Source organism: Homalodisca vitripennis, chromosome 4 (genome assembly GCF_021130785.1).
Source record: "Homalodisca vitripennis isolate AUS2020 chromosome 4, UT_GWSS_2.1, whole genome shotgun sequence".
Classification (NCBI taxonomy): domain Eukaryota; kingdom Metazoa; phylum Arthropoda; class Insecta; order Hemiptera; family Cicadellidae; genus Homalodisca; species Homalodisca vitripennis.
The window spans coordinates 45,305,319-45,331,986 of record NC_060210.1 but is presented as its reverse complement, the minus strand read 5'-3'; the positions used below and the strand labels follow the sequence as shown (position 1 = coordinate 45,331,986).

The 26,668-nt window shown below is 31.8% G+C and overlaps 1 protein-coding gene across 3 annotated transcripts; it reads left to right on the top strand.

The window, feature by feature from the left end:
- Nucleotides 1-3,585: 3,585 nt before the first annotated feature.
- On the top strand, nt 3,586-26,668 carry LOC124359261 (zinc finger protein 37-like). 3 transcript variants are annotated; one of them, XM_046811867.1, is made up of 4 exons: nt 3,586-3,789; nt 14,146-14,270; nt 16,969-17,014; nt 21,521-26,668. In XM_046811867.1, the coding sequence occupies exons 2-4, from the start codon at nt 14,265-14,267 to the stop codon at nt 23,881-23,883; spliced, it is 2,415 nt and encodes an 804-aa protein (XP_046667823.1). In that variant the 5' UTR covers nt 3,586-3,789; nt 14,146-14,264; the 3' UTR covers nt 23,884-26,668. The 3 variants fall into 3 exon arrangements, with proteins under 3 accessions (XP_046667823.1, XP_046667824.1, XP_046667826.1); XM_046811868.1 differs by having other exon boundaries at nt 3,586-3,832; XM_046811870.1 differs by lacking the exon at nt 3,586-3,789 and adding an exon at nt 8,039-8,137.

Sequence of the window (26,668 nt, the reverse complement as noted above, 5' to 3'; positions counted from 1 at the left end):
AGCTGTGTTGTTTGGTTTGTGTCTCAGCTGTTTCCCATTCCCAGATTGTTGTTCCAGACTAACCTTCTGCATTTTAAGGTTATAACTTGCTTTTGTTGTCAAATGCTTTGTGTTTAACATGTCAAACGATGGTTTTCCTGTTTTAAATGACGAAGTTGTAATTGAAAATAATATTTCAAAGAAGAGGAAATATGATCCTGAGTCCTACAAGAGGAACATCATAAAATGTTCCATTTTGAAAGGAAAGGCATACACAAACCACAAAGAAAACTTTGTGAATGAAAAACGTCCGAAGTTATCTTGCGGGTAAGTTTTTTACAATAATAACTTAGAGAAAACTACTGATTTCTTAAAAAAATTATTAGATATAGCCTAGGCCTAGTGCAAGGTAAGTAGCCTACATCAGTTACTCTACTTTTTAATGGGTTTGTTTGATTTTTTGTATGCCTAGTACAGTTCGATATTTTCAAATGCTTTTTCTGATGATTTTGTTTGTTTTTTGTGCAGGTGTCGTTGGAAATGACTTGAAAAAAATAGGAGAGGACAATATAAATGATATATTTGCCAAATTCCATTATATAAAATCCAAAAATGAACAGGACCTGTACATCCAAGGGCTTATAGATGTATGTAAAGTCCAAAGAAGGAGGCAAAGGAAAGACAACTCTACTGAACGATCAGCATCGTACAAATACAATTTGTTGGTTGGTAGCACCAGAACAAACGTATGTATGAAAGCTTTTTTATCTGTTTTTTCTGTGTCGTTCAAAATAGTAAGGCGAATCAAAGAATTGAAACTAAAGGGCCAGACACCGGAGGATAAAAGAGGAAAACACATTTATTTTTCTCTTGATTTAGAAAAAAAGCTGCAGTCAAGATTCATATTGAATCGTTCCCGGTCAAAGAATCACACTACTTAAATAAAACAGTGTACTATTTAAGTGCTGATTTAAATTACAACACAATGCACAAGTTGTACACTGAGAATTATCCAGCCTTAGCAGTAAGCAGGAATTTCTACAAAAAATACGTACAGGCACACTTCAATTACCGGTTCGGTAGACCCCAAGTTGACACCTGCTGCACTTGCGAGGAACTCAAACTTAAGTTGAAATCTCCCCACTTGAATGACGCAGCTAAGCGTGTTGCGTCAGCAGAACTAATGGTCCACATCAGGAGAAGTAAAAAGTTTTATTCTGCACTGGAGTTTGAAAACTCTGAACAGGCACAAGCTGAAGAGCCCCATGTGTTATCAATTTCAATAGATTTATGCAAAACATATATTTGCCTATAGTCCCAGTTCAGGAACTTTTTTTATCTCAGGCAACCATAAACGTATTTTGTATTTATAACATGAAAAAGAATTAGTACTATGTTTGTCTATGACGAAACAGAGGGAAAAAGGCCCCAATGAGGTCTGCTCTTTCATTAATGACTACCTGAATGATTTGCCTAAAAACCAGTATTCTGAGTTAAGAATATTATAGTGAAAGCCCTGTAATAAATGACTTCATAGAATTTCCTAAGTTAACACTTCAGTTACTATAAGCCTTTTTACAGTTTTAGAAATGAAGAAAGTAATAAGAGAGCTGAAATACTAACAAATCTCCTCACTACAATCTTATTACGGGAAAGTTGTTAGAAGAACGCCACAGACAAATACTTATTTTCCTAATTATATTGTTCAATGCTGTTCTAAATATTAAGTACATTTTATGTCAATGGAAGGTACCCGCTATTCCGAATAGTTCTTATGCCAAAGTCTGGTAAACCACTTCTTCATCATCTGTTACATGCTTTTTAGATTTTTTCGGAAATGGCTGCAGCCATTGATTACTGACCTAAATTTGATTCCAAACTCATCAATTAAGATTCAATTTCAACATTCAACAATTAAATAGGTGCAATTAAGTGGTCAAGGAATTAAACAAAGTCTGGAAAAGAGTAAATTTTGTTCTGCAAAGTGATGGTGACCTTTTGTTTAATATAAAATCACAAATAGATCATCATTTCTTTAATGATATTAAATATGATATATCTTAAAGACACTAAAGAATTGCATTTCAAAACAACTATTTAAGTCTGACATAGATTGGATCTAGAGATCTGTAGGAAAGTTTATTGAGCCTTCTTACACGGATGACGTACTCACTCTTTACAGCACATATACCAAAAAAATATGAAATAGTTGCAGTTACACTGTAACCTTGGCTTCTCGTTACATCCATTTGTGGCTTCGCAGATATTGCAAAATGTTTTAAATTTAGTTTCTGATAGGCGTAAGCGTTTCAGAATAAAGATGAATGTAAATAAATTTATTTGTTTTATATTTACTTTTTACGTGATAAATTGTTCTCCTACTTTTCCAAGATTCATCTAATCTATCAAATTTTTGGGTATCCATTTTTATATGTGGTTAACATGGCAAACTCGTGTTTGGAACAAACGATTGTAGCTAAATACAAAATTTTCGACAATATACTGGTTTTTTCAAAGAAAATCACATTTCTTTCCTTTAAATAGATCGTCACTAAATAAGGTTATTTAACTTTGGACTACTGCGTTTTCATAGAATCTGAAAATAATTCAATGTTCCCATGGTTCGTTAGAAACGTTTTAATTGACACAGACACTAGAATAGCATTATATAGCAGAGTATATCTCAAAGTTTAGTTCAATATACCTAACTAAACTTAAAGGCGTAAAAATTATTTTGCTGTGACTTTACTTGACAACGGTAAGCATGTTTATACTTAAATTAAAATATCGTTTTTATTTTTTCATGTTCGTCAGGTTTTTGGACTTTAAATAATAATTATTTCTTGAATGTATAACATTTACTAGATGTTCATATTGATTTGAATAATTTTTGTTCTAGAAATATTGTATTAATTGTAATTTATTATTGAATATATTATCAATACTTAATTACTGGTAAGGTTTATGGTTAGTTTGTAAATTTAAAAACTAGCCAATGACCGAGAGAAAAAATTTAATTAAAGTAACAATTTTGATTTAACTTTAAGTTTGGTTCATGTATTATTCCCTCTCCTTCTCTTGTTCTATTAATATTTTCTAGTGTAGTTGTATTTCTTGTTTCTTCAACGTTATTATTAATTGTTAATAAATTTAGGGGAGTTATTATTTAACCAGAAAATAACCATATGAATTATTGTGGGGAACTCATTGTATGATTTTATACTGTTGCATATGTGAAATGGGAGACCAATGGAAGGAGTAACAAAATAAATGTATAACGGACTATTCTAATAGGAATCTCCTCAAATGTATTTTGGCTGTATCACATGCAGCCAATCACTTTACTATACATTAAACTTAGTGTAATGCATTTTTTTTTTCAAATTTTGTTTATAACACGTTTAGTAGTAATTGTTGATTAAATAACACAATATAAGTAAAGTCAAGGGTTTAGTATTATTAGTTTTAATAGGTAATGGGAAGTTACATGACAATTTTATTTGTAGTCACCGGATTCACCGGACGTGCTTTCAGAATTATATCTCTTGTGCTGCATCGATTTAATTGCTTACGTTTCTGTTTTGAAACCGTGGAATAAGATTTTTTTACTATGTCTATTACGTTTGCCGCCTAAATGTGTTATTGTTAAGCCTACGGTGATTGGATTGTATTTTAGAATAATTGATATATTTTTAAGTTATGTTATGGAACAGTACATTTTTTTGATACATTTTTTGAAAAATATCTGATGTGAGTGTCGTTTTCTTCAAAATTGGTTTACGCTAGCTCAAAACAGTTTCATCTACTAAGGTTAGTTGGAAGATTGAAGACAAAGTTTTGTTGAATTATGATGGTAATAATTTCATGTTTTTTTCAAAAATACAAAATTTAAGCATTTTTAAAGGTTGGTTTTTTAATATTTACAGTTAGCATTCACATTTTCAACATTTGAACTGGTGCCTGGTGGTAGGCAACAAGGCTTTATGGCCTATTCTGCAGTGGAGGTGCCTAGAATTTCATACATTCAATTCCGTATTAGGTATTTTATAGGCTAGCCCTTTCAATTACCACTGATTCAATTTAGAATTGGCAGTTGAAAACGGGTAAAGGCAAGACACTGCTTCAGCAATTTTCCATTTAATAAATTTTTGCATCATATAGCCTAGGTCTGGCCCTTGAAATTTAGATTGTCACATTTGTATGCAGGAGTAGCCTATAGTCCTAATACTATTGTCTGGTATGCCAATGCATTGTCCTTGTTTAATGCAGGAAACTTTTGTAAATAGAATATTACAATAGTTAACTAATTTTCTTTTGTTTAAAATAGGCTAATGTTTTGTTGTATTTTACGTTATTTATACAAAATGTGGGTAGACTTTAATAAGCGGCCTATACTCGTTATTCGGTTGTTTTTATTAAATGTTTCTATTCGTTTTAGGCTATCCGAAGGATTAATTCTATATTACAGTTTATTTAACAGCATATGATTTCAACTTATTAGTTATAGTAAATTTAATGCATACAATAAACAGCAAAAGTAACTAATATTTTGATACTGAAAATGGCGATGAATATGAGAAATCTTTCTTATAAGTGATGAGATTTGTATAAGTAGCTTCAACATGTGGGTTTGGCTCCTGGTTTAACCTATAGGGAGAATTCTTTCCTCCATGTCACAAAAGCAGTTACTCATTGATATCAACCTGAGCAAGTTATAAATATCTTAAGGTCTGTTTGATATTTAAGCCTGGGCCATAGTTGGTTTTGTAATGTTAGTGTTAAATTTAAGTGTTTAAAATTGTAATGTATGAGTTACTTCCTGCTACGGTGATTTATTAGGACTCTTATTGTGTACGATTTTTACATACATACATTTTATACGTACATTTTTTTAAAGTTGGATAATAGGCCTATATCGAATTGTTTGATAAAAACAACCAAAAAACGAGTGTAGCCCACTTATTAAAGTCTCCCCCAAAGTTTTAATAGTTTTATTTCTTACTTTCATTTAAAAAAAAAATCTTTTGGATGATATCCAATTATCGTTATTCATGACCATCCAATTAGCCTATCTAACAGTACTGAAAGCTAAATGTCGGACCATAAACATAATAGATATTTGAAAGAACAATTAGTTTTCCGGTTTAAAATCTTTTAAATGAATATATTATAAAATATATATTAATAAATAATTAATAAATGAATATGAATAAATTATAAATTAAAGTATAATATAGAATATAACAATATAGTTACAAACAAAACAACAACTTTTACTAGCTTAGGCCTACCTTTATCTATTTTTAAGGATAAACATGACTCCTTGTGAAACAAAGAACAAATTTATATAATATTGTTCTTGCCACCATTAGCCAATAAGCAAACACATGATTTCACTTTAAATGTATTTCCAAACATGATTTTACTTTGAATAGCCTAAATTTTAAATGATAATGTCAAAGTGAATTAAATTTCAGGTTAAAAAAGTTAGGTAGAGAATTTATACTTTTATATGTAATAGAAATGTGTTTATTTCAATTATATAAAATATTATATTTGTATTTAAACTACTTGTAAGTCGCATAGTACTTCACAGTGTAGACGTGAGTGACAGCATTTAAAAAATGCTCAAATGGATCACCACCAATAATCATTACTTCTCGTTGATGTATATTCTGGAAGATAATCAGCAATGCATTCTGAGTAGTTTTTAAGGATTTCTTAGTAGCTCTCCTAAATTAGATTAGATTCGATTCTATAGTTTGGATGTTTGCAGAAGTTACAGGATCTATGAACTTTGTACTATGGTTAACAGTAAAATGAGCATAACCCTTTATTAAAAGAAATACGTTCTTGTTGTCATTAACCTACTCACTAGGCCTATATAAATGAAATAACAACAGCTGGCAATGATGTCACTAGCCACTCAGTACGTAATGAAATGATAACAGCTGGTAATGATTAATTATGAATACGAGTTTAGATCAATATCATATTGCATAGTATGGATATTTAAAATCGATCATGATTTGATTGTGGTAGTGGCCGCTTATACTGCAGCCGCCATTCCATGGCAAAAAACCAATATCTAGAAAATAATATTTTAATAGTAAATTGTAGATACATTTATTTTTTATTATATGGGCCTAATAAGTTACAATTGATGAAAAATAGTTTTTTCAAAATTTATTTTATTTATGTGATTTTTGAAATTTAAACTATATTAACAATTACCTGTACTAGGCTAGATAGAGCTTATAGTTTGTATTTCTTTGGTCCTTAACTTTATATTAGGCCTTTAGGCACAATCAGCTTATTATAAAGGGAAACAAAGCTGTTTTTATTGTTGTATATGTCTCAATATAAACTCTTTCAGAACTTTTAATTCAAAGTGCAGTGAGTTCTAAAGTCTACACCTTTTTAAGAGTCGAGTCCATGACAAAAAGGTAAGGATTTCTCATTTACTCAATAAAAGTTTATATTGTTTTAAAAGACGGCACACTAATAAATTAAACTGACCAAAACATACAATTGATTATTTTGAACCTACAGTTTTCATTTACATTTGTTTGGTCCGCAACAGTTTTTAGAGTCTTATGCAAAAACATTATATTGCTTAAGAATTGGAGTGTACAACTCTTGAATTGAAAATTAGGCCTATTTATACATAACTCATTATCCAACCATAGCTGCAGTATAATAAGCAGCCACCACCACAATAAAATCATAAATATTCATGAATGTCAAATCCTTGATATTCCTGAGTAAAAATACTGAAAACTAAATTTCAAACCAAATTATGTAATATGTATTTCAAATAGCAATATAGGCTAGTTCTGCTGGTTTTAAATCTTAAAAATTAACATACTAACGATAAATAATAAAACTATCTGCTGTTACACCCGATCGCCACATCTATTCCGTCAAATAGGAATCTGGATGATGACAAGCAGTGCCTCGTCTATTTAGCAGTTCTCCACATCCGTTCAACATGTTGGGTATTTGCACCGGTTTCTGGATCGAGAAGAATGGTGTAGTAAGTCTCAGAGTGATAGGTGGTTTTGAACACTCCTCTAGCACACTTGCCATCTTGTGTGATTTGACAAAGGCTTTTGACTGCGATCCATATGACATCCTCCTTAACAAATTACAACATTATGGACTAAATGGTGTTGAACTAAACTTTTGAATTTACCTGACTGATCGCACTCAGAAGGTCTTATTTCAACAACATACCCTCTCGGTTAGCTTTAATTGAAGGTGGTGTACCACAGGTCTGCTGGACCCATTATTATTCTTAGTTCTTATAAATGATTTGCCTTCCAATGTGGATTGAAGTTTTTAGTAATTTTTGCAGATGATTTTATTATACAAATGATGATATAGATACCTTGTTTATAGAGAGGACTCATGTCCTCCACTAAGCTAACCACTGATTTTCATCTAATGGTCTGTTACTAACTAATAATAAATCACAAAATATTTTATTTTCTCTTTGTGTAAAATTCTTATGTTAGCGAAGTATAATTTAAATTTGCACTCCTGTGTAAGACTGGTTTAACTTTAGACTCCAAGTTGACTTGGCAATGCCATGTTCAAAGTGTCTGTTGTAGCTGTCTTATCTTAATTCAAGTTTTTTTACAATTTTACATTGTATTGCCATAATCAAATCATATTAAACTGAGACGTCCCTTCCCCTGGTTTCATAATGGTGAAACATTCTGTGAACTAAATTACATCTTGATTGGCAGTATAGGGACACTTCAAAAACATAGAGGCAGGGAAGAGTCAGCAACCCAAGCTCTCTGAAAGTTTCTCTGCATGATTCTTTATAGTTTAAATTACCAATGGTTCTCAGAGCCTTTTCTGGAGCCTGAAATCACGCTCCATTTTGCTTTTGGCATAACTTTCCCAAAGTCTCATTCCATACACAAAGTACGAGTGTATTAGGCCTTAATAGGCCTTTCTTAAAACTTTCAGGAACAGAATTTTGTTTAGTGATGCTTGGTATATACGCTGGAGGTAATTCTAGCACAGAAATTAGCAATGTGATCATTCCAGGTTGGACCTTTATCATGAATGATTGTGGAAGTTCCCAAGAACTTTGTGGAATCTGTTTCTTCTAGTTGAACATCATCCACAAATATAGCAGACCGCGGTCAGTATCATTGTGGTCTAAAGCATATATTGATGATATTAGATTTTAACTGATTTATTTCCAGATTCATTTCAGCGAAATACTGAATATTCATTGATTAATTCGTTGAACAATGATATTTCAAGATCTTATGTTGACTTCCTTTTAAAACAAAGAATCGTCCCATCTGCATATAGAATTAGTTTTCTATGGTGGATGACTTAATTTACTCTACATAGATAAATTAGAAAAAGAAAAAAGGATACAAGGAACAAGGGTGTGTTCTGAAGATAGAATCCTCTGGGACACCATGAACCATATTTAATTTTGTTTGAAACAACGTTAGAAATCTCCACACATTGATCTCGTTCTTTAAGATAATAGTGAGCCAAAAATACAGGAGACCTTGGATGCTGCATTTCTCTGACTGGTACATATTGTCTCGTGATGGACACAGTCAAAAGCTTTAGAAAGTTCTAAAAGTAATCTAAGCACAATTTCTTGTCCTTCTATAAATCAGCAATATTTTTACAAAAAACTTTCACCGTGACAATTAATTGTGGATTTGTTTTTTAGATTTCAAATTATTCTGAATTCAAAATTCCTTTAATTTCAGAAAGTTTACAAGTCTTTCATAAAAAACTTTAAAAAAAGTTTATTAAACATGGGAACAATTGAGGGATTTGACAATAATTGGGTAGTCCTTTTTGAAAGTTGGAATGATTTTGGCTTTTTTCAAAAGGGATGGAAAAGGTCCTGTTTCAAATGACAAATTGATTAATTTTGTGAGAGGTCTCAGTAGTATCTAAAGCAAAATTTGAGTAACCATGCTGATATTCCATTGGCATCGCCTATTATTTTTGTGTGCTTAGTCTTTGTATATTGTGTGCAACCTCCTCTTCACCAACACGGGCCTCCCTATCATTTCTCCTTTGAAGGACGAATTCTATGTTGCCACAGAGGAGAAGTATTTATTACATTCATTTGCCACTTCAACAATTTTGTCCTTAATATTTATTTAAATTGATTTGGATTGTTTATTTACATTTGTTTCTCAAGTAAAATCCTAATAATATTATAAATGCGAAAGTGCCTTTGTTTGTTTATTTTGCTTTCATGCGTAAACTATTCAATCGAATGTACTGAATATAGGTTTCTGGGATGAATATAGGCCTATTCTTTTTTAGAAAATGCGGTCGGGCTACACCCGACTGGTTTTTAAAGCAGTGAAAAATCACATCTTGATCCCTAAAGTTGTGAAAATATTAGTAGACAGTCTGTCAAATGTAATCAACTGTTCTGTGTAAACATTATTTTATGATAGCACAAACATATGTTAAATTAATTTAACCACTATTTTCAATTTGTTTACACTTATAGTGTGTAAATTCTCTATGGAATAACCATTAGTTTTCAAGCAGTTTTTTTTATTTTAGCGATTAGGTAAGTACTCAACTACCTTAGATTTAGAAGATATCCTGAATCATAACATGGCCAGAATTTGACTCAAAAGACTTCCTTTTGTCGGCTAAAATTATGCTAGATGATAATAATTCTCTTAACTGCGCTTTTAAACTAATGTACCAATTCCAGCTCTAAATATTCTAAAATATTAAAAACGTTTTTCAGTTTATACACAAAAAATATGTAAATACTGTCAGTGTTAATATTCCTTTATCTATACATTTTTAACAAATATTAAATACTAGGTATAAAAGTTCAAGTTACTATCTACGGTAACTTATGCTACAAATGTAAAAGTCTTGACAGAAGTGGACTTCTCTGATCTGTGATATATACATTTTCTTGATCAGGAATCAAGGCAAAATCAACTATGAGACAAAAGAACTAAGAACGAAGTAATTAATCATAAATATACACTTTTTGATGTATTTTCTTGATCGAGGCAACTTGGCTAACTCAACATTGGCGTCGGAAATATAATTCACTCGAGCATTGTCATACAGATGCAATGCCTACTAAATTGTGTATAAAACAGCAGGTAACTGCTAGCAATGCAGATATAAAGGACAACGTAGTTTAACTTTTATTATACATTTAAAGACTTTTATGAAACCTATCTCAGTTGTCTTTTGATGGAAATAGGCCTTTCAAAGCTTTGTATGCATGTATTTGTTCTTGATCAGGAAAATGGCAACATCGGCTATGGAACAAAAAATTCTAAGATCGGAGTAAATTACAATGGCCATAGATATACACTTTTTAACATGTTCTATTGATAGTGGCAAGAATTTAAACTCAACATTGGCGTTGGAAATATAATTCACTTGAACCAGAAGTGCTCATACAACATACGAAATTGCATGTGAAGCCGCAGGTAACTGCTAGTTATTAATAATTTTCCACCAGTTATTGAAGGATACATTTTCATAGCTATACAAAGCTATATTAAATCATTAGATTTAGCAGCTTATACAAATTTTCTGTGGATCCTTCGGTTCGTTCTTAAGAAGTTTTTGAAGATCTTGAGTTTTGATGAATATTTTATGAAAACATTTGAAGTCAAAAAATATAAATTTCTTTGATTAACTATGAACTTATTTCTGGTTTGTGTTTTTGATTGATTTTTTTGAACAGGCAAGCATTGTTAAAGTAATAATTGTGACCCTGACTGAATGTTTAATACACATTATTGACATCTTCAAATAATAAAATGTCTGACTCATTTTTCAAATATGTATTCAGAGGGCAAGTATTTAAAAAAATGAACGGTTCTACAAATTTTGGTTACCAATTTTATTTCTCCAATTGTATCGATGAACCACGACTCCCTGCGCAAAGTGGTCAGATCGCAGTTTTGTAAATAGAAACTGTCATCTCAGGAATACGATATCGATGGTGGTACTCATCATATTTACTCGTGTTACTGAGTAACACTTTTGCTGGTATGTTCAGAGACCTTAAATTTAAATTGAAGGAGTTAGTGTTATCAAATAAGGAGGTTAGCATGGATTATCACATTAATATTGGTATCACTAATTATTAAAAATTTTGTTGAATTTAGGAAAAGAGAATTTAAAAGCTTTTCAAAAGATACCTACAGTCTCAAAATTAAATTCTGAACTGTAGTACAGTGGAGTCCCGCTAATCCGAACGTCGGTTAATCCGAACAGGTCCAAGAAGAATTATTTATAACGATAATTAACAGTTATAGGAACTAATTACATAAAATATGAAAATGGGTGCATCATTTCGTACATAAACAAAGAAAATTTTAATTAAATAGACATACAGTATTTTATTAAGACAAATTGTGTACGGTACAGTACATAAATAATGAAGTTAAATACAGTACCAAATTGAAACTTATAGGTTAAGTATGAGTTAAATTACTGTATTAAGAAGTGAAATCAAACAAAAATTGGACGTACAGTACTGATATTATTATTGAGTACAATATTAATTGTTAAAAGACATAAATTCAGTTATTGTCTTCTGTCACATTAAAGAGAGTCTATTGGATGACGTGTAGTTTCGTACAACTATAGAACGCGTGGACCCGTACAATATCCAGTACGCTCACATTGCTTAACAATATAACTCTCACACTAAATACGGTAAATGTGCTTAGTATTCGCAAACACGTTTATTTGTCAAGAAATACAATGCAACAGTCAGAAAACATGTTTTAATAAACAATGTTGATAATTCTATAACAAAATAGACCCATTCTCAAGTTTAAAACCGTATTTTTCTGTAATTCTGGCTAATCCGAACAATCACATAATCCGAATAGGGCTCGGTCCCAATTAGGTCGGATTAACGGGACTCTACTGTAGTTTTAAAGGGTTCAAATTTTAATAATTTTTTTGGCAAAAATGCCACATTACCCTATTAGATGTTTCAATAAATATCTTTAGCCATTTTGTAATTATAAAGAGTTTTTTGTTTGCATCCGTTCTCTGTGACAATGAATACACCAGGTCTAATCTCATAGCATATCATCAGTTTAACAATTTAGTTTGTTGTAATTTATGTGTTTTTATAAGTAATTTGATTACACCCAAAAGAAAATTTGGAATTTTATTAAGTTTATGAAAATGGTTCCAAGTGATTGATTCAGGAGATCATATCTTAATATAATCAGTTCTATGTATGGCCTCTGCATATGTGAAGTGGTGGTTATGACATGATTGTTGAGGTGCAGCAATCGGCTCTACACGGGTAACAGTATGGCAGGGGCACCGGATGGATGGTGACACAGGCTTCTGGGGCTCAGAAGAAGCAGGTTTCAAGGATTCCACCTTTTCACAATCATCCTAGCTAACAGTTTGCCTTGCATAGAAAGGTGTTGACCGTGACTCCTAAAGAACCTAGTCCGTCTAGGTTTAGCACCCAGGTGTTTAATGTTCAGCCAAGTTCTCAATGAGGGGCGTTCATGAGCATGATGGTGTCATCATGGATTGGTGTTCCGGATCTATATCGTGGTGGTACAGCAGGGTGGCCAGGACAAGCACAGTGTCAGCGAGTCTGGTTGCAATTTAGTCCTCCAGGGAGCAATATATGTTATACTGCTCGCCAGCCATTAAGTCAATGGTGCTGGCAATCAGTATCTTACAGAGGGGTCCTGGTCCAGAAAACTTTTAAAATGTCACAACCTTAAGCAGCCGGACACTAAACTTGCATATGCCGCTAACTGAGGTACTTCAGTCCATGAGTATTGCTGTCACTACTGACAATCACAGATCTGATGTGGGGCATGAATGTTAGGTTTGATAATTAGTAATTATTTTTTCTGAATATTGGAGTCTTTAGTTTGTTAATTTCTATACACTAATATTGGGACAAAATTAATGTTTTTTCAACAGTATGTATTTCATATTTATTTTGAAGGTTTATTAGAAATTTTTATTTTTATAATATAATTAACTTTTTTACCCATTGCTGTGCAGCTCTCAATCCATTGCACGAACAAGTCTTTGTTGAAGGTTCAAACATTAATTTTCGACCTCAACGACTTCAGTGGTTCTTTTAAATGAGTTTGTAAGCTCATCATGTTTAATATACAGTTCTTCCAATAGGCTGCATTGCACACTGGAGTGAATTGGAAGCAGGATCTTCGGATTGGCTGAGAGAAGGGTAACACCGCTGTCCACTGTTGCAGAAGTACTGATCGTTTCATTGACATGTGACGTACTTGCAGGAAATATCTGATCTGTGAAATGCAGTAAAGTGTGTATGATTCAATAAAATAGTTAATCAGCTTATCGTACTCTCTTTTGAAGCTTTCTATATAATTTTGAGCTGATAGTTCTCCATTGTTGCGTCTTCTGATTTAGCCTATATAGGAATATTCTAAACCTTCTGACATCTTTAAATAGTGCTAGGATTTGTGCCATGATTCCCCGGCTTCCTAAGTTGTGCAATGTTTAGTTTTAAGTAAATCATAGTTAAGTAAATTAGATCCTACTTTATACGTTGTGAAGTCTGCTGGCATATCCTTAATATCAGGAAATGGATTCTGTATCCAAATCTTAGAGCAAAAGTGTTCCATATTATTAATAAAAATGTAAAAATTTAAACTGCTGATCAAGCAACTATAATATTTTTTTTATATCACATTAATGAAATTTAACATCTTTTGAGGTTTGAATTATTTAACGTAGACAGACTTTGTATAATACCAAAAAATAAATGTTGGTCTATCACATGTATCTCTTAAACTCTAATCTAGAAGTTTCAGTTGACAAGCATATTATTCTACCTTGCATGTAAAATCAAGATCTGATGTTAGATGATATTGAAAAGAAATTTTTCTAATCTTTTTAATGTTTGAATAATTACTACACAATTAACCTAGACAGTTTTTTTAATGTTTGGAATCAAAAGTACTCTTTAATGTTTGAATAATTACTACACAATTAACCTAGACAGTTTTCTTTATGTTTGGAATCAAAAATACTATTATGTGTGTGAGTGAAAGAGGAAAATTTAATCTGTTTTACGCTAAATTATTTATGAAAATTACCTGCATCATTTTCTTTGATTAAGGTTGAATATTGTTTCAGGTATCATATTCAGACTGGGTAACATTTTGAAGAAAGGTTTTAAAGTGGGTTCGTCCACATCTCTGGATGTGAGGAGCCCATCAAAGGAAGTTGTCACCATACTTAGTCCGTCACCTGGGATGGAGGTAAATATCTCAATGATTCATATTTTTTTAAATAAGAAGCGATTGCGCATTGTGCCCTATCACGTAACTTCTGTTCATGGATAGCCACTCTTACATCTCTGCCGGTGTTGGTTATGTGGTTACACTGCTTTGTTGCCATGTCAATCATTAATCCCGTCGGTTGTGAAGTGCACTCAGTAATTCAGTTTTTAAATGAATAAAAGTTGGTCCTGCTTTGTTGAGTTTGTGGTGAGGATGTAATGAACGATGGAAATGTGCGAAAATGGTGTAGGACATGATGAAGAACAGCTTGGGTGGCTTACTGTCATGAATGAAGACTTGACACAAAAAGTCAATGAGGAAATTCACCAAAACAGGTGCTTCACTATTAATGAAGTTCATGACAAATTTCCACAAGTTTTAAGGTCTTTAGTTTATAATATTGCTACTGAGATACACTTTGTGGGTGCCCAAAATTATAACAGGAGAACTACACCAAAGTGTATATGGCACATTCTTTTTTAGAGCACTATCACAAGTATGGTGGTGAGTTCTTAAGTTATATTGTGACTGGTGATGAGACACAGGTTGTGTACTAAAAACTTCACACCAGTGAGTGCCATCACCCAAGCTCCCCAACAAAGCCACGGGAATTCAAGCAAGAAACTTCAACAATGAAAGTTATGCCCACAGTGTTTTGGGACCGTAAAGGCACTAGAAGAAAAAAGAAATAATATTTTCCAATCCAATGAATGGTTTGCTCTTCCCATACTATCTAAATTTTCATGTTAAAACCATGCTTTTTGCCCTCTTTAATTGTAAAAACTATCTAAGAATATAATCAATAAAAAGGTTTTGTCTCTTTACCATTAAAGCAAATCCGCCAGTAAGAGCAGCCAACCAAAATTTTCAAACGACTCTTAGCCATGATAAAACATTTTAAGATATAAACATACATATACTCTTATAGAGGACATATTTGTACTACTAACAAATCAGTTGCTGCTTATTTGAAGATTCTGTGTTTTCAAGGTTCATCATCACTAGTTGTGATATTGTGAAATCGTGACTTTCCAAATGTATTTTAATCACTTCTGTTAATTTTACTCATTCTTTTGTAATAAAATATTTTGAATCATAATCCAGTGAAAGAGCCGCGGTATTAAGAATCGTTAAGCCTTTGACTAGTAATTCTGCAACAAATTTGTGAGTGCCCCACGTGCTGCCTGCAGTAATCCCGATAGCCGTGTGGGAACCGCTATGGTGCTAAACAGTTTTCACAATAATGTTTTGTGATGAATAATCTTTCCCCTGAATACGAGTGCGATCTAACAGAATAAATAATAAACACTTGTCGTTCCCACTTGATCGCAGTTGTTCTTTTATTTTATTTAGTTCTCTCAGACCCAATTGACGGTGTTCAGGCCATATGACTGTATTCAATCAGTTGTTCCAAGTAATCGGCTGATTTTATTTCTGTTTGTGTAATGAATACACGTTGTAACCTGACTTTTACGTTACCGGTTGCCCTGATTGTAAATGTTTTGTTGTATTTACAGTGAGTAAATAAATGTGGCTGTTTGTGTGATTACTGATTACGTAAAGTGGCGTAAGAATGAATTGCAGACGGATTTTTGGCTATGATGCTCCCCTTAGACTTCTGCTCGGCATTTTCTCACCACCATCCCTGCTACAGATAAGAAGCTGAAGAGAGCATGCCACGTGTGCAGGTAGACCAACGTCAGCGAGCTGCGCCGCCAGGACACGATGTGCCGTTATTGTGACGTTCCGCTTTGTATGTCCGACTGTTTTCGTGCCTTTCATACCATCCAAGATTTCTGAGGAGACTTATGTACTATTACTAACTTGTACCTTAGTATGTTTATGAGAAAATCTTGAATATTTTATCTTATTCTCATATTTTGTAAATACAATAACTGTAGTGCGTGATTAGATTAATATCTGTATAAATACAAAAAAACTTTTAATTGAGTGTTTTTTACAACACATCTACTGCAGTAAACCCAAATCACCTGAACAGAAATTTAAAATAAAAACACTCACTTTTTAGGGCACTCCTACTGAGAACAAACCCATTACTCAAAGGGTTAATATCTCAATGCTTCTGTAGTCTATTGGTTAAATGAGAAAAATTAAAGTGCTCTTGCATTGTATTGTAGAACTTAACATCTCTAAAACTTTAAACACAATAAAATTCAACTTTTTATACAATTACATTTTAAATTTCAACCAAAAATAATCTTGTTAATTACATTGCCTGTGCTTATAAATTTATAACTTGCTCATAAAACCATGAAACATTTAGATTTGAAGAAAGAAATTTAAATAAATCATTGAGTGATTTCCGAAATGGCAGTTTCAACTTATTTCACAAGCCATAAGATGATTTTCAAAGATAAACTTTTGTAGACTTGCTTGTTTGAGTTACTAGACAAAAAAAAGCATTATAATATGTCTTTAAAATAGTTATCAGATACTGGAACACAAAGAAGTTAATGTTGGTAATACTTCTTAAAAATGTTATGTCAACAAAAACATTGTTACTATTCCAGGAACCATTTCCATTTTTTTTCCAAGGAACACTTACTTTTTAATTAATATTCTAAACTATACATCAACCAATATTATGTTGTTTTGAAATTATTTTTGGATATTAATAAACAAAATTATACATTGTTATAATTTTCTCTTGTTCCAGATTACAAATCTTGAGGAAGAAAATAAATTAATGGATTTTGAATCAGGTAAGAACGTAAAATGGAATAAATATAAATTTTGAAGAACTTCAAAAAGGGCTTTCAAGAAATTTGAACTTAGTACATAGGTTCCTATGGTCTAAGGGATTTTTTAAAAACAAAAAGGTTAAATGCTAACTCATCCGTCTGTCCATCTGTGCAATATAAATCTTTTGTTACGTTCTATCAGGTTCTTCAATACTCTGTTATATTGGTTCATTTTCTCTAAGCAGGCATGGCTTACGCATAGTATTGTGAGGGTCTTTTATGGTCCTCTAACAACCTGTTCCTATTAAATTACAGACAATAGCAAAATGCCTTTAACTTTTGTACGTTTGCCTCTAATGTTCAAGAGCTTATGTTTCTAATATACATTTGATGCTTTCAAATAGCCAGTCCAGTCAGCATTATTACAATGACTATTGTAGTTTATTGTAAAATCCATAGACTTTTTGAGTCACTTAGCTTTAGTGTCTCAATATGTTTAAAGAGATCCATAATAAATTCCCATCAAAAATCTCGACTTTTCCTTGGCTTAGGTCAAGTAAGACTTCTTCACTCTAAGAGGGTGTACAATGTAGCTTTGACTATCTTAGTTTGTGGATGTTCTGCCACAATCAGGTATTAACATCTCTTTTTCCCCTACACTAACTAACAAAATTCCCACAGCTAACTGTACAAAATTAAGGGAAACTATTCATGTTCTCAACCCAACAATAGATTCACTTAGCCAGAAAATCTGGATTTGTTGATATTTATGTTTGTAAATCTGAAAACGCTTTAATATTTTTTTAAACCATAGCAGATCAAATCTGTAAATTTTGCACAATTTTATATAGCTATTTTAACTAAACTTCTAGCTAATAACCATTGGCTATATTGAAGGGACAGTCCTTGGAGGGTATTATACAAATCTTAGATGTAAGCATGGGTCGAGTCATACCTTATTTTAAATGTCTCATTTAATATAGTTATATTGCATATCAAAAGCTTTATCCATTCATAAATGATGGCATATATAAGAAATTAAATAACAAAAATACTGCAGAAAACATTATTTATAATAAATCAGTAACTTAAAATAAGTATTAATAAAACAAGAGACATTTCTATTTTGTGAAGTACTTAACCCTCTTAGTGATAGAAGCCGCTCTAGCGATGTTCATTCGTTTAATATGAATGATAGATGTCGATGCGTCGACGTTCAAATATGCCTTCGAAATCGTCATCGCTGCTCGGCTATCTTCGGTTAAATTCGGCCGTTATTTACTGCATTGTGTACAGAAACATCTTCTCTTTCCTCTAGATCTGTCTCCAGATGAATTGTTAAAAGAATAAACAAATAGCTGGCATTTGTTACAACATTGTTTGTGTTTTACTCGCAGTCGCTAACCTATGACTTGTATCGGCGTGTTTACCGTTGTAATTTAGTTTATTCCGATCGTAATACGTTCGAAATGGCGGATGATTTACGTTGAGAAGATATTAGAAATGTTTTAGAAGAACAAATGAGTGATGTGAGTGACAGTGATATCAGTGCAGACAATTTTCCCAATGATTATAATTCAAATCCTTGTGCAGGCCATTCCCTCCAACTCTTACCAGGAAGACAAGAGCAGCTATGTATTGTATTTGGCCACACAAAAAAAAGGGGAAGATCGCGATTCTAGTGTCCAGGATGCAATTCTGGTGTTCATAGAGTGTTTCTATAAATTGGATCATTTTTGGAGACCAAAGTATCAAGGGAGGAAGAGAAAGCATGATAGTAGTAGTGCCTCAGAGTGAATGCAAGGGTTTCTTCCATGTACATAGTGTAAAATATTTCCATCATAACAGTTTTTTTTTTTTCAAGTAAAATATTGTGCAAACACTGTATATTTATCTTCATGAAATTTAGAAAAAATTTGCTATCTTCAAATCTTTGTTTAGTGAGTTTTATTTTATACTATGTGGTTTTTGTGGTAAAAATTTTGTTTTTCTTCAAAAAACAGTTTTTTTAATTTTTGAGCAAGTTTTAAGGGATATGTACAAAGGAAAGTAGTTTTATTTACTTTAAAATTGTTCTTTATGTTTTTATGAATATTTTTGTATATATAATATATTGTATTTTCAATAAAATTAATAATTTTTATTAATTTTTAAGAAACCCCCAGCGAAACACTCCAAATGCACCTATCATTCATAATAAACATATTCATCACTAGGAGGGTTGATATTACAATTTTAACTGCAATAAATTAACTGGTGTGAATCTGCCATGGATTCTACCCCGTCACTACCCGGTTTCCACTACTTACCATAGCGATAGAAGAAAATGGAGGATGAGTCATTGAAACAAAACCAATAAATAAATTTATTTACTGTTCGCTAAATAAAACAATCTACGAGTTGGCAAAATTACTTAACTAAATACAAATTTAACATTAATAATTACGTTGTCAGCGGCTGGAACAAAAATAAACCATAAAAGTCACAACATCATAGTTGGTTATTTTAAGCAACAGATTTTAAAATCATAACAAAGAATTTCAGATTTGCAAGTAGACTGTCCGAACGTTTTCCTGAAAAATTCAAAACATCTCAAGCAACACAAATATGTGAAAATACACTATATACACTAAATAATGACATACATCTGGTTTTGTGCTCTGAGAAATCTTTTATTAGACTACCAATGAGGTTGTAATCTTAGTATTGCACATAGACGGTTGTTAAATTTGTATTTAGTCATTTAATATTGCCATCCCATAAATTGTTTTATTTAGAGAACAGATTAAATTTATAAATTTTAAGATAGGTTTCAATTGCTATTTTCCACCATTTCTTCTCTCACTTTATTAAGTAATTGGAACTGGCTATGAAGAATGGTAGGGGAAACTCCTTAATGGAATCCATTTGCAGTTTCCCACCAGTATAAATTAGAACTTTAAAATATAATATGACTCAACCCATGCTTATATATAAGATTTTTATGAGCTGAATCCAAGTGTAGGTGTGATGGTTATTGCGTTCTGATTTAGAGACTATACATATCGTCATCAAACACTCAAAGTGTTAACACCTTCAGTAGTCAATAAATTTAGTTGTATAACCCTCTCATTGCCAGGTGGTGATATTAATACTCCTTAGATTCTAATGTAGAGACTAGAATCATAAGTTAACAATGAATTTAAATACACTCTGATAAGTAATTGATTAAAGTATATTTAACTTAAGAATTATTGCATCAACCTTCTTTCTTTACCCCAAGCATTAATACCCATTACAGTTGGTCAAATTCAGTTGTATAACCCTCTTAGTGTCAGGTGGTGATGTTAATACTTCTCAGATTTAGATTCCAGGGACTACACACTTCATCATCAAGCACTCAAAACGTTAATACCCTTTATAGTTGGTCAGATTCAGTTGTATAACCCTCGTAGTATCAGGTGGTGATGTTAATACTTCTCAGATTTCGATCCCAGGACTACACACTTCATCATCAAGCACTCAAAGCGTTAATACCCTTTGTAGTTGGTCAGATTCAGTTGTATAACCCTCCTAGTGTCAGGTGGTGATGTTAATACTTGTCAGATTTAGATTCCAGGGACTACACGCTTCATCATCAAGCACTCATAGCATTAATACCCTTTATAGTTGGTCAGATTTAGTTGTATAACCCTTCTAGTGTCAGGTGGGGATATTAATACTTCTCAGATTTCGATCCAGGGACTACACGCTTCATCATAAAGTACTCAAAGCGTTAATACCCTTTGTAGTTGGTCAGATTCAGTTGTATAACCCTTCTAGTGTCAGGTGGTGATGTTAATACTTCTCAGATTTTGATCCAGGGACTACACGCTTCATCATAAGTACTCAAAGCGTTAATACCCTTTGTAGTTGGTCAGATTCAGTTGTATAACCCTCCTAGTGTCAGGTGGTGATGTTAATACTTCTCAAATTTTGATCTAGAGATTACACTCATTCATTTCTAGGATTCAAAACATTACATTTTGAATAGATAGATTAACATCTATATTAATTATATTTAATCACGTTCAGGTATTTAACGTTTATTATAGTTATAGTTTTGTTTTTTTAACTTTTAGTCTTGACCTAAAGGTTGTGAAATTGGATTGGGCTAGGAAGTAAGATTAGGAAACTCAATATCAAATTTAGGAAATTTCAGAAATTAATCAAGTTTAGATTAGTTTATTAAACTTGGCAAATACACTTAGGCCTAATCTAAAGAATCTCAATTTTAGAAAAATATTCTGACCCAAATGTATGTTATTCTATCCTTAATATACTTTAAGTTATTTATAGCCAGTATTGATTTATTATGCTGTAAGCCTTCTTCTGACTGAACTATTTTGTGTTTGTCCAAATGTCAATAATATTTTATTGCCACAGGTACAACACTTTCTTTTAATATGTAATAGTATTTTCACTTTAAGGATTTTTCTTTAAACAAGAGTGTTTTGTACTTCGCTTTACTGTGTTATTCTAAAAATTAACTCAATTCTTCTTTTTCAGACATTGATACATGGGTAATTGAAAAAGAAGAGTTAAGTTTATCTTCAAATGCTGTCCAAGATAAGTCTAGAAAAGATGTCCTATCTTTTGAGATGAAGAGCATGAATAAAGAAAACATTAAGAAATTTACCAGTTCAAGTGATAGAAAAGCTTTGAGGTGTTTCAGAATCCACAAAAGTATGGGATATCAGGAAACTACACCTGAGTCCGAGACTGATACCAAGAGAAAATCAACAGATGATGTGAGTGACCATTCCCATTGGAATAAAAAGCAAAGGTTGGAATCTTCTAACATCCCAGATGATAAAAGATGTGTGGAACCAAAATTACAACATACATCATCTGCTTCGTCTTTGAATGTTTTAAATACAATAATGCAAAAAAAAGAAAGTCTTAGCTCAGAAGAAATATCGATAATGTTAACAGAAAACGAAGGATCTCCAACTAGTTGCCAGGAAAAAAATCGAGAACGACTCCATTCAATAGAGAATGTCTCTTCACTAGTAGAGACTAAAGATAAAGTAGGGGATGTTTCGCCCACCTCTTTGAAGCTTAATACAGAATGCTCTGTGTGCAAGTGTGAATTTGTGAGCTTAGAAGAACTCAAGTGTCATGAGAGTGTTCACAAAAGAACAAGTTTACCAAATTCTAATCAACCTGAACAATCACATTATCAAGGCCAGAAAAATAATTTACAAAACACAAGTTCTACTTGGAATAGGACTGATTTCTTAGACAATTTCAAGTCTCATTTAATTAATAACGGAACAAAACTTCCTATAAATCTAAATGGAACCGTATCATGTAATTCTATCAAAGAAAAATTGAAACCATCGCAAAATGAAACAAAGTTTGAATGTGGTATGTGTAAATTCAACTGTTCTGAATTATTAATTCATAAATCTCATCAAATATTATGTCATAGTGATAAAAACAATTTAGTTTGTGAGTACTGCAATTACAAAACTTCATTGTGCACCAACCTTGCAAATCATATTCGAATTCATTTTCAGTTTAATTGTCCTCACTGTGATTACCAGTGTTCGTTAAAAGCCAGTTTAGATGCCCACTTATTAAGGCATCACTCAGAAAAGCGGTATTATCAGTGTAAAAATTGTGATTACAATTGTAAATCCCAAAAGAAATTACAAAAACATTCTCAGCTTCATAGAACAACTACTAAATATCAGTGTGAAGAATGTAAACTGTATTATGCAAACAAACAAGCTCTAACATCACATATTAAAACACATTCTATTGAGAAAAAAACTTACAAGTGCACTAACTGTGAGTCGCAGTTCTCTCAGAAATATCTTCTAAAGTTGCATTTGAAGTCTCATGAACAATATGTCTGTGATACTTGCAATTGTAAATTCACTCAAAAAAACTTCCTTAAGGTTCATATGAAAGTTCATTCCCAGGAACCACTGAAATGCAAAAAGTGTAACTCGGTCTTCTCAAGGAAAAATTACCTCAAACTTCATATGCGTATTCATGTTCCTAAGTACTCCAAATGTGAGCACTGTCCTTTTAAGTGTATCAATTCAAGTGACCTTTCAAAACATATCTGTATTGATAAATTATATGAAGTACAAAAGCGTTCTCTGAACTTCCAGAAGGAGGAAACATTCGAAGGTGGTGTTGATAATAGCAAAACATCGAGTGGGTTGGCAAAGAAAGGAAAGTCAAATGTCACATCTTTTCCGAATGACAATAAAAGTAAGAACCGAGTCAATGAAATGAAAGTTGAAGAAGCTGCTGAGAGGAAAAAATATAAAAAGAAGAAATTTAATAAAGATCAGATTAGAGTTACATCTCTCCGTCAGAACTTACCTTCTAGGAAAAGTTTAAATGCACAGGAAAATAAAAGTGATATTCATGGTGATGTAAAAAGTGCCTTACAGGAGGAATCTCGCTTAAAGAAAACTATGAAAAATGGGAAACAGAGAAAAACTCTCAGTTTGAAAGTTAAAAAGAAGACCAGTTCAAAACAGAATGATTGGGTGGTACACAATAGAAAAATTGCTATGCTTAATTCCCACAACAAAATGAGAAAGAAGTTGAATAAGTATCAATTCTGTGGAACTTTAAATATGTCAAAAATTTTTTGTGGAGGAAAAGCATTGTCACCTAAGGATTTATTAGTTGAACCTGTGAGGTTTACAGATGATAATTATGTACAGTGCTACTACCAGAGCCAGCAGTCACCATTACAAGATCATCTCGACCGACACTTGAGGCAGAGCACTCTACTGTCCTGCCGTTTCTGTATGTACAAGACAAACTCCCGTCAGCTGCTACAACGTCATACAGCCAGCAGTCACACTTGGGACCCAGCACTTGTCAGTACGTTATTCAGCTAGTCTTACACAGATTATTGTGTTGTTTTCATGATGACAATAATGATCATTTCAGTTCATCGATAATCTGCAATTAATTTTCATTGCTGTGATATTATTCATTAGTGTGAGATCTCTAATAATTTTAAAGTAGGGGTTTAACTATCATTCTTAAATTAAATCGACTTATGTAGGTGCAGCTTTGGATTTTCAAGATAAACATTTTACAATTTATGTGCATTAATAGTAATAGAATGGAGCAAATTTTTAATTGTTATATCAACTACAGAATTAGTACTTACAGCACTATCATTTAGTTTAGTGTATTTTTTTCGTATCCTGCAGATAAAGATTTTTATGAATACAAAACAAAGTAACTGTTAAAATACTACTTATTTTGTAACCATTTTGACTTTAAATACAGTATTTGAATACATTGACAACTAAAGAGACCAGTTTGTATAACCTTCGACAGAATAATGAGCAACATTTGTAGTCTTCATGTAAGACACTTATAGTTTTTATTCAAAACTTGTTCTTTATTTTTTTTTTTTAAGTTATGGTACAATATTCATCAGGGGTATTCAATCACTACTGCAGAATTTAATATGTTTGTCTTTAAAAAAAAGGAAAATACTATTGGTGGAGTAAGCATGGAACTACATTTGCAGGATTCTCACATTGGATTGTGTTGCATATCGATGTATTATACAAGGCTATCTTAGAATACATGTAATCTGATTGGCCATTGTGAAACAATTTTGAGGTACTTCTTAGCTATAAAAACTTTTCACATAGTTCGTGTTCTTTGCACCCTTCAAATATAACAAAAAGTTACCAAATCATTTATTTCATAAAAAGGACAAAAGAAGGTTGCAAAATACAATTTCACCAATTAGAATTCCACCCAGAACAGACTATTCAAATGAACATGAAGAGCATCAATATATTGTCATTTATTTTTGGCTTCTCTAATTTATGAATTATTAAAACACTTTGGTGATTTATTCATTTAAACAATGTTAGATTCCAAATGTGCAACGTATATATATATATATATATACACACACACACACACACACACACACACACACATATATATATATATATATATATATAAGTTGTACATTTGGAACACAGTCGATTATTGATAGAGGAACCTTACATTTCTGTTCAATTCATTGTGTTTAATTTTTTGAAACGTTTTGAAGTGGAAAACCTTGATGAAATACAAGTATATGTATTAGATCTTGAGTGTATGTGCAAAAGCACTTAGATCGTAGACAGTCCTTAATCCTTCTAGGGTAACTGTTCTTTAGACAGAATATAGTTGTTTCCAAAAATAATAAAAATAAATATTTTTTTGTAAGTACAAATATTTATAAAATAAACCAATTGTTTTTAAAATGGCTGTAAACATATATGTTTTCGACATTGCCGGAACACTGTATTTTCTTTAAAGTACACAAATTAAATATTTATTAGGACTAAAAACGATAATAATAATCTCATAATAATAAAAAATACAAAACATATTTTCATTTTCTCTATAATATATCAAATTTCACCAAAAAAGAATATTTCCAATACAACATGTTGCAATAATCAGGTTTTTTTTATTAAAAAAATAAGTACAAAAGTTCATTTTGTTATGTATTGTTTTAATAGTAGTAGTCAAAATATAAACATATTTTACACTTTAAAACTACCTATTTATCTATTACTTCGTTATATTACTTCTATAGTATCTACAGTGTCTAAGTAAAGGTGAACCCCGTTATAATATTTTCCTATATTAAAATAGATACAACATCCTTTAGGTGGATAATTTATGTATATCTATAAGAAAAATTAAAATCTTTATTGTTTGTCTCAAAAATTAGGGATTTTAGGAGCATTTCAAAAGTTTTAAATGTAAAATTTTTCAAATAATGTAGACTACTCTAGTTTTAAAGGGCTTAAAAATAGATGAACAGTGAAAATTACAGGACTTCTATTCCTGAACCAAGATGAAGTCAAGTTTAAATAGAGCATTTGCGCTACAGAACTTCCCTTAATAATCTTTTTCCCTTTTTATGAACAGATAAGGTTAATGCTTCAAAACGTAAAACAATGGACTAAGTCAACCCTTCATTCCTTCACAACTGTAAAATACTTTAACAATTTCATTCTGTATTTAATCCATGAAAGGGATTCAAATTAAGTAGCCAGTTATAATGCCTCTGTATGAATAAAAAAATAACACATTGAATTATATGCTACATTGTGGCTTATATTAGAATAGTTGTTATACTTTGCTACTGTACTGTAATTTTGTTGTAGTCTTGATCCACACTCCAAGTACCAACACCATGTTTAAGGGAAATAGCTATATTGGTATAAAGCACTGAGAGTGATTCAACCACTGTACTGGTTATAGCTGGATCCTGTTAGTTTAAATGGTACAGGGTTTGTGATCTAACTGTGGCAGGGGAAATAGCTAAACCATAACATTTTTAGTGGGGTTCAGTCAATAAACTAGTTACTATTGAGCTATGTTAGATACATGGCATGGGATAAGCACTTCAAGCCTGAAACTTATTCCTGATTTAAGTATAATGTGTAAATAGAGAGTGGAGTAGTTAACAATAATTTTGAAATAGATTTTTAAGGATTTGTACTATAAATCAGATGTATTTATATTTATATATGTGGCTATTTTGTGGTAAATTGATTGTATATTCTCCATTAAACAATAGCACTTAATTTTATATGGCATAACATTTTTACTATAGGGTATTTTGTCACTAAATACATTGTTTATTTTGTA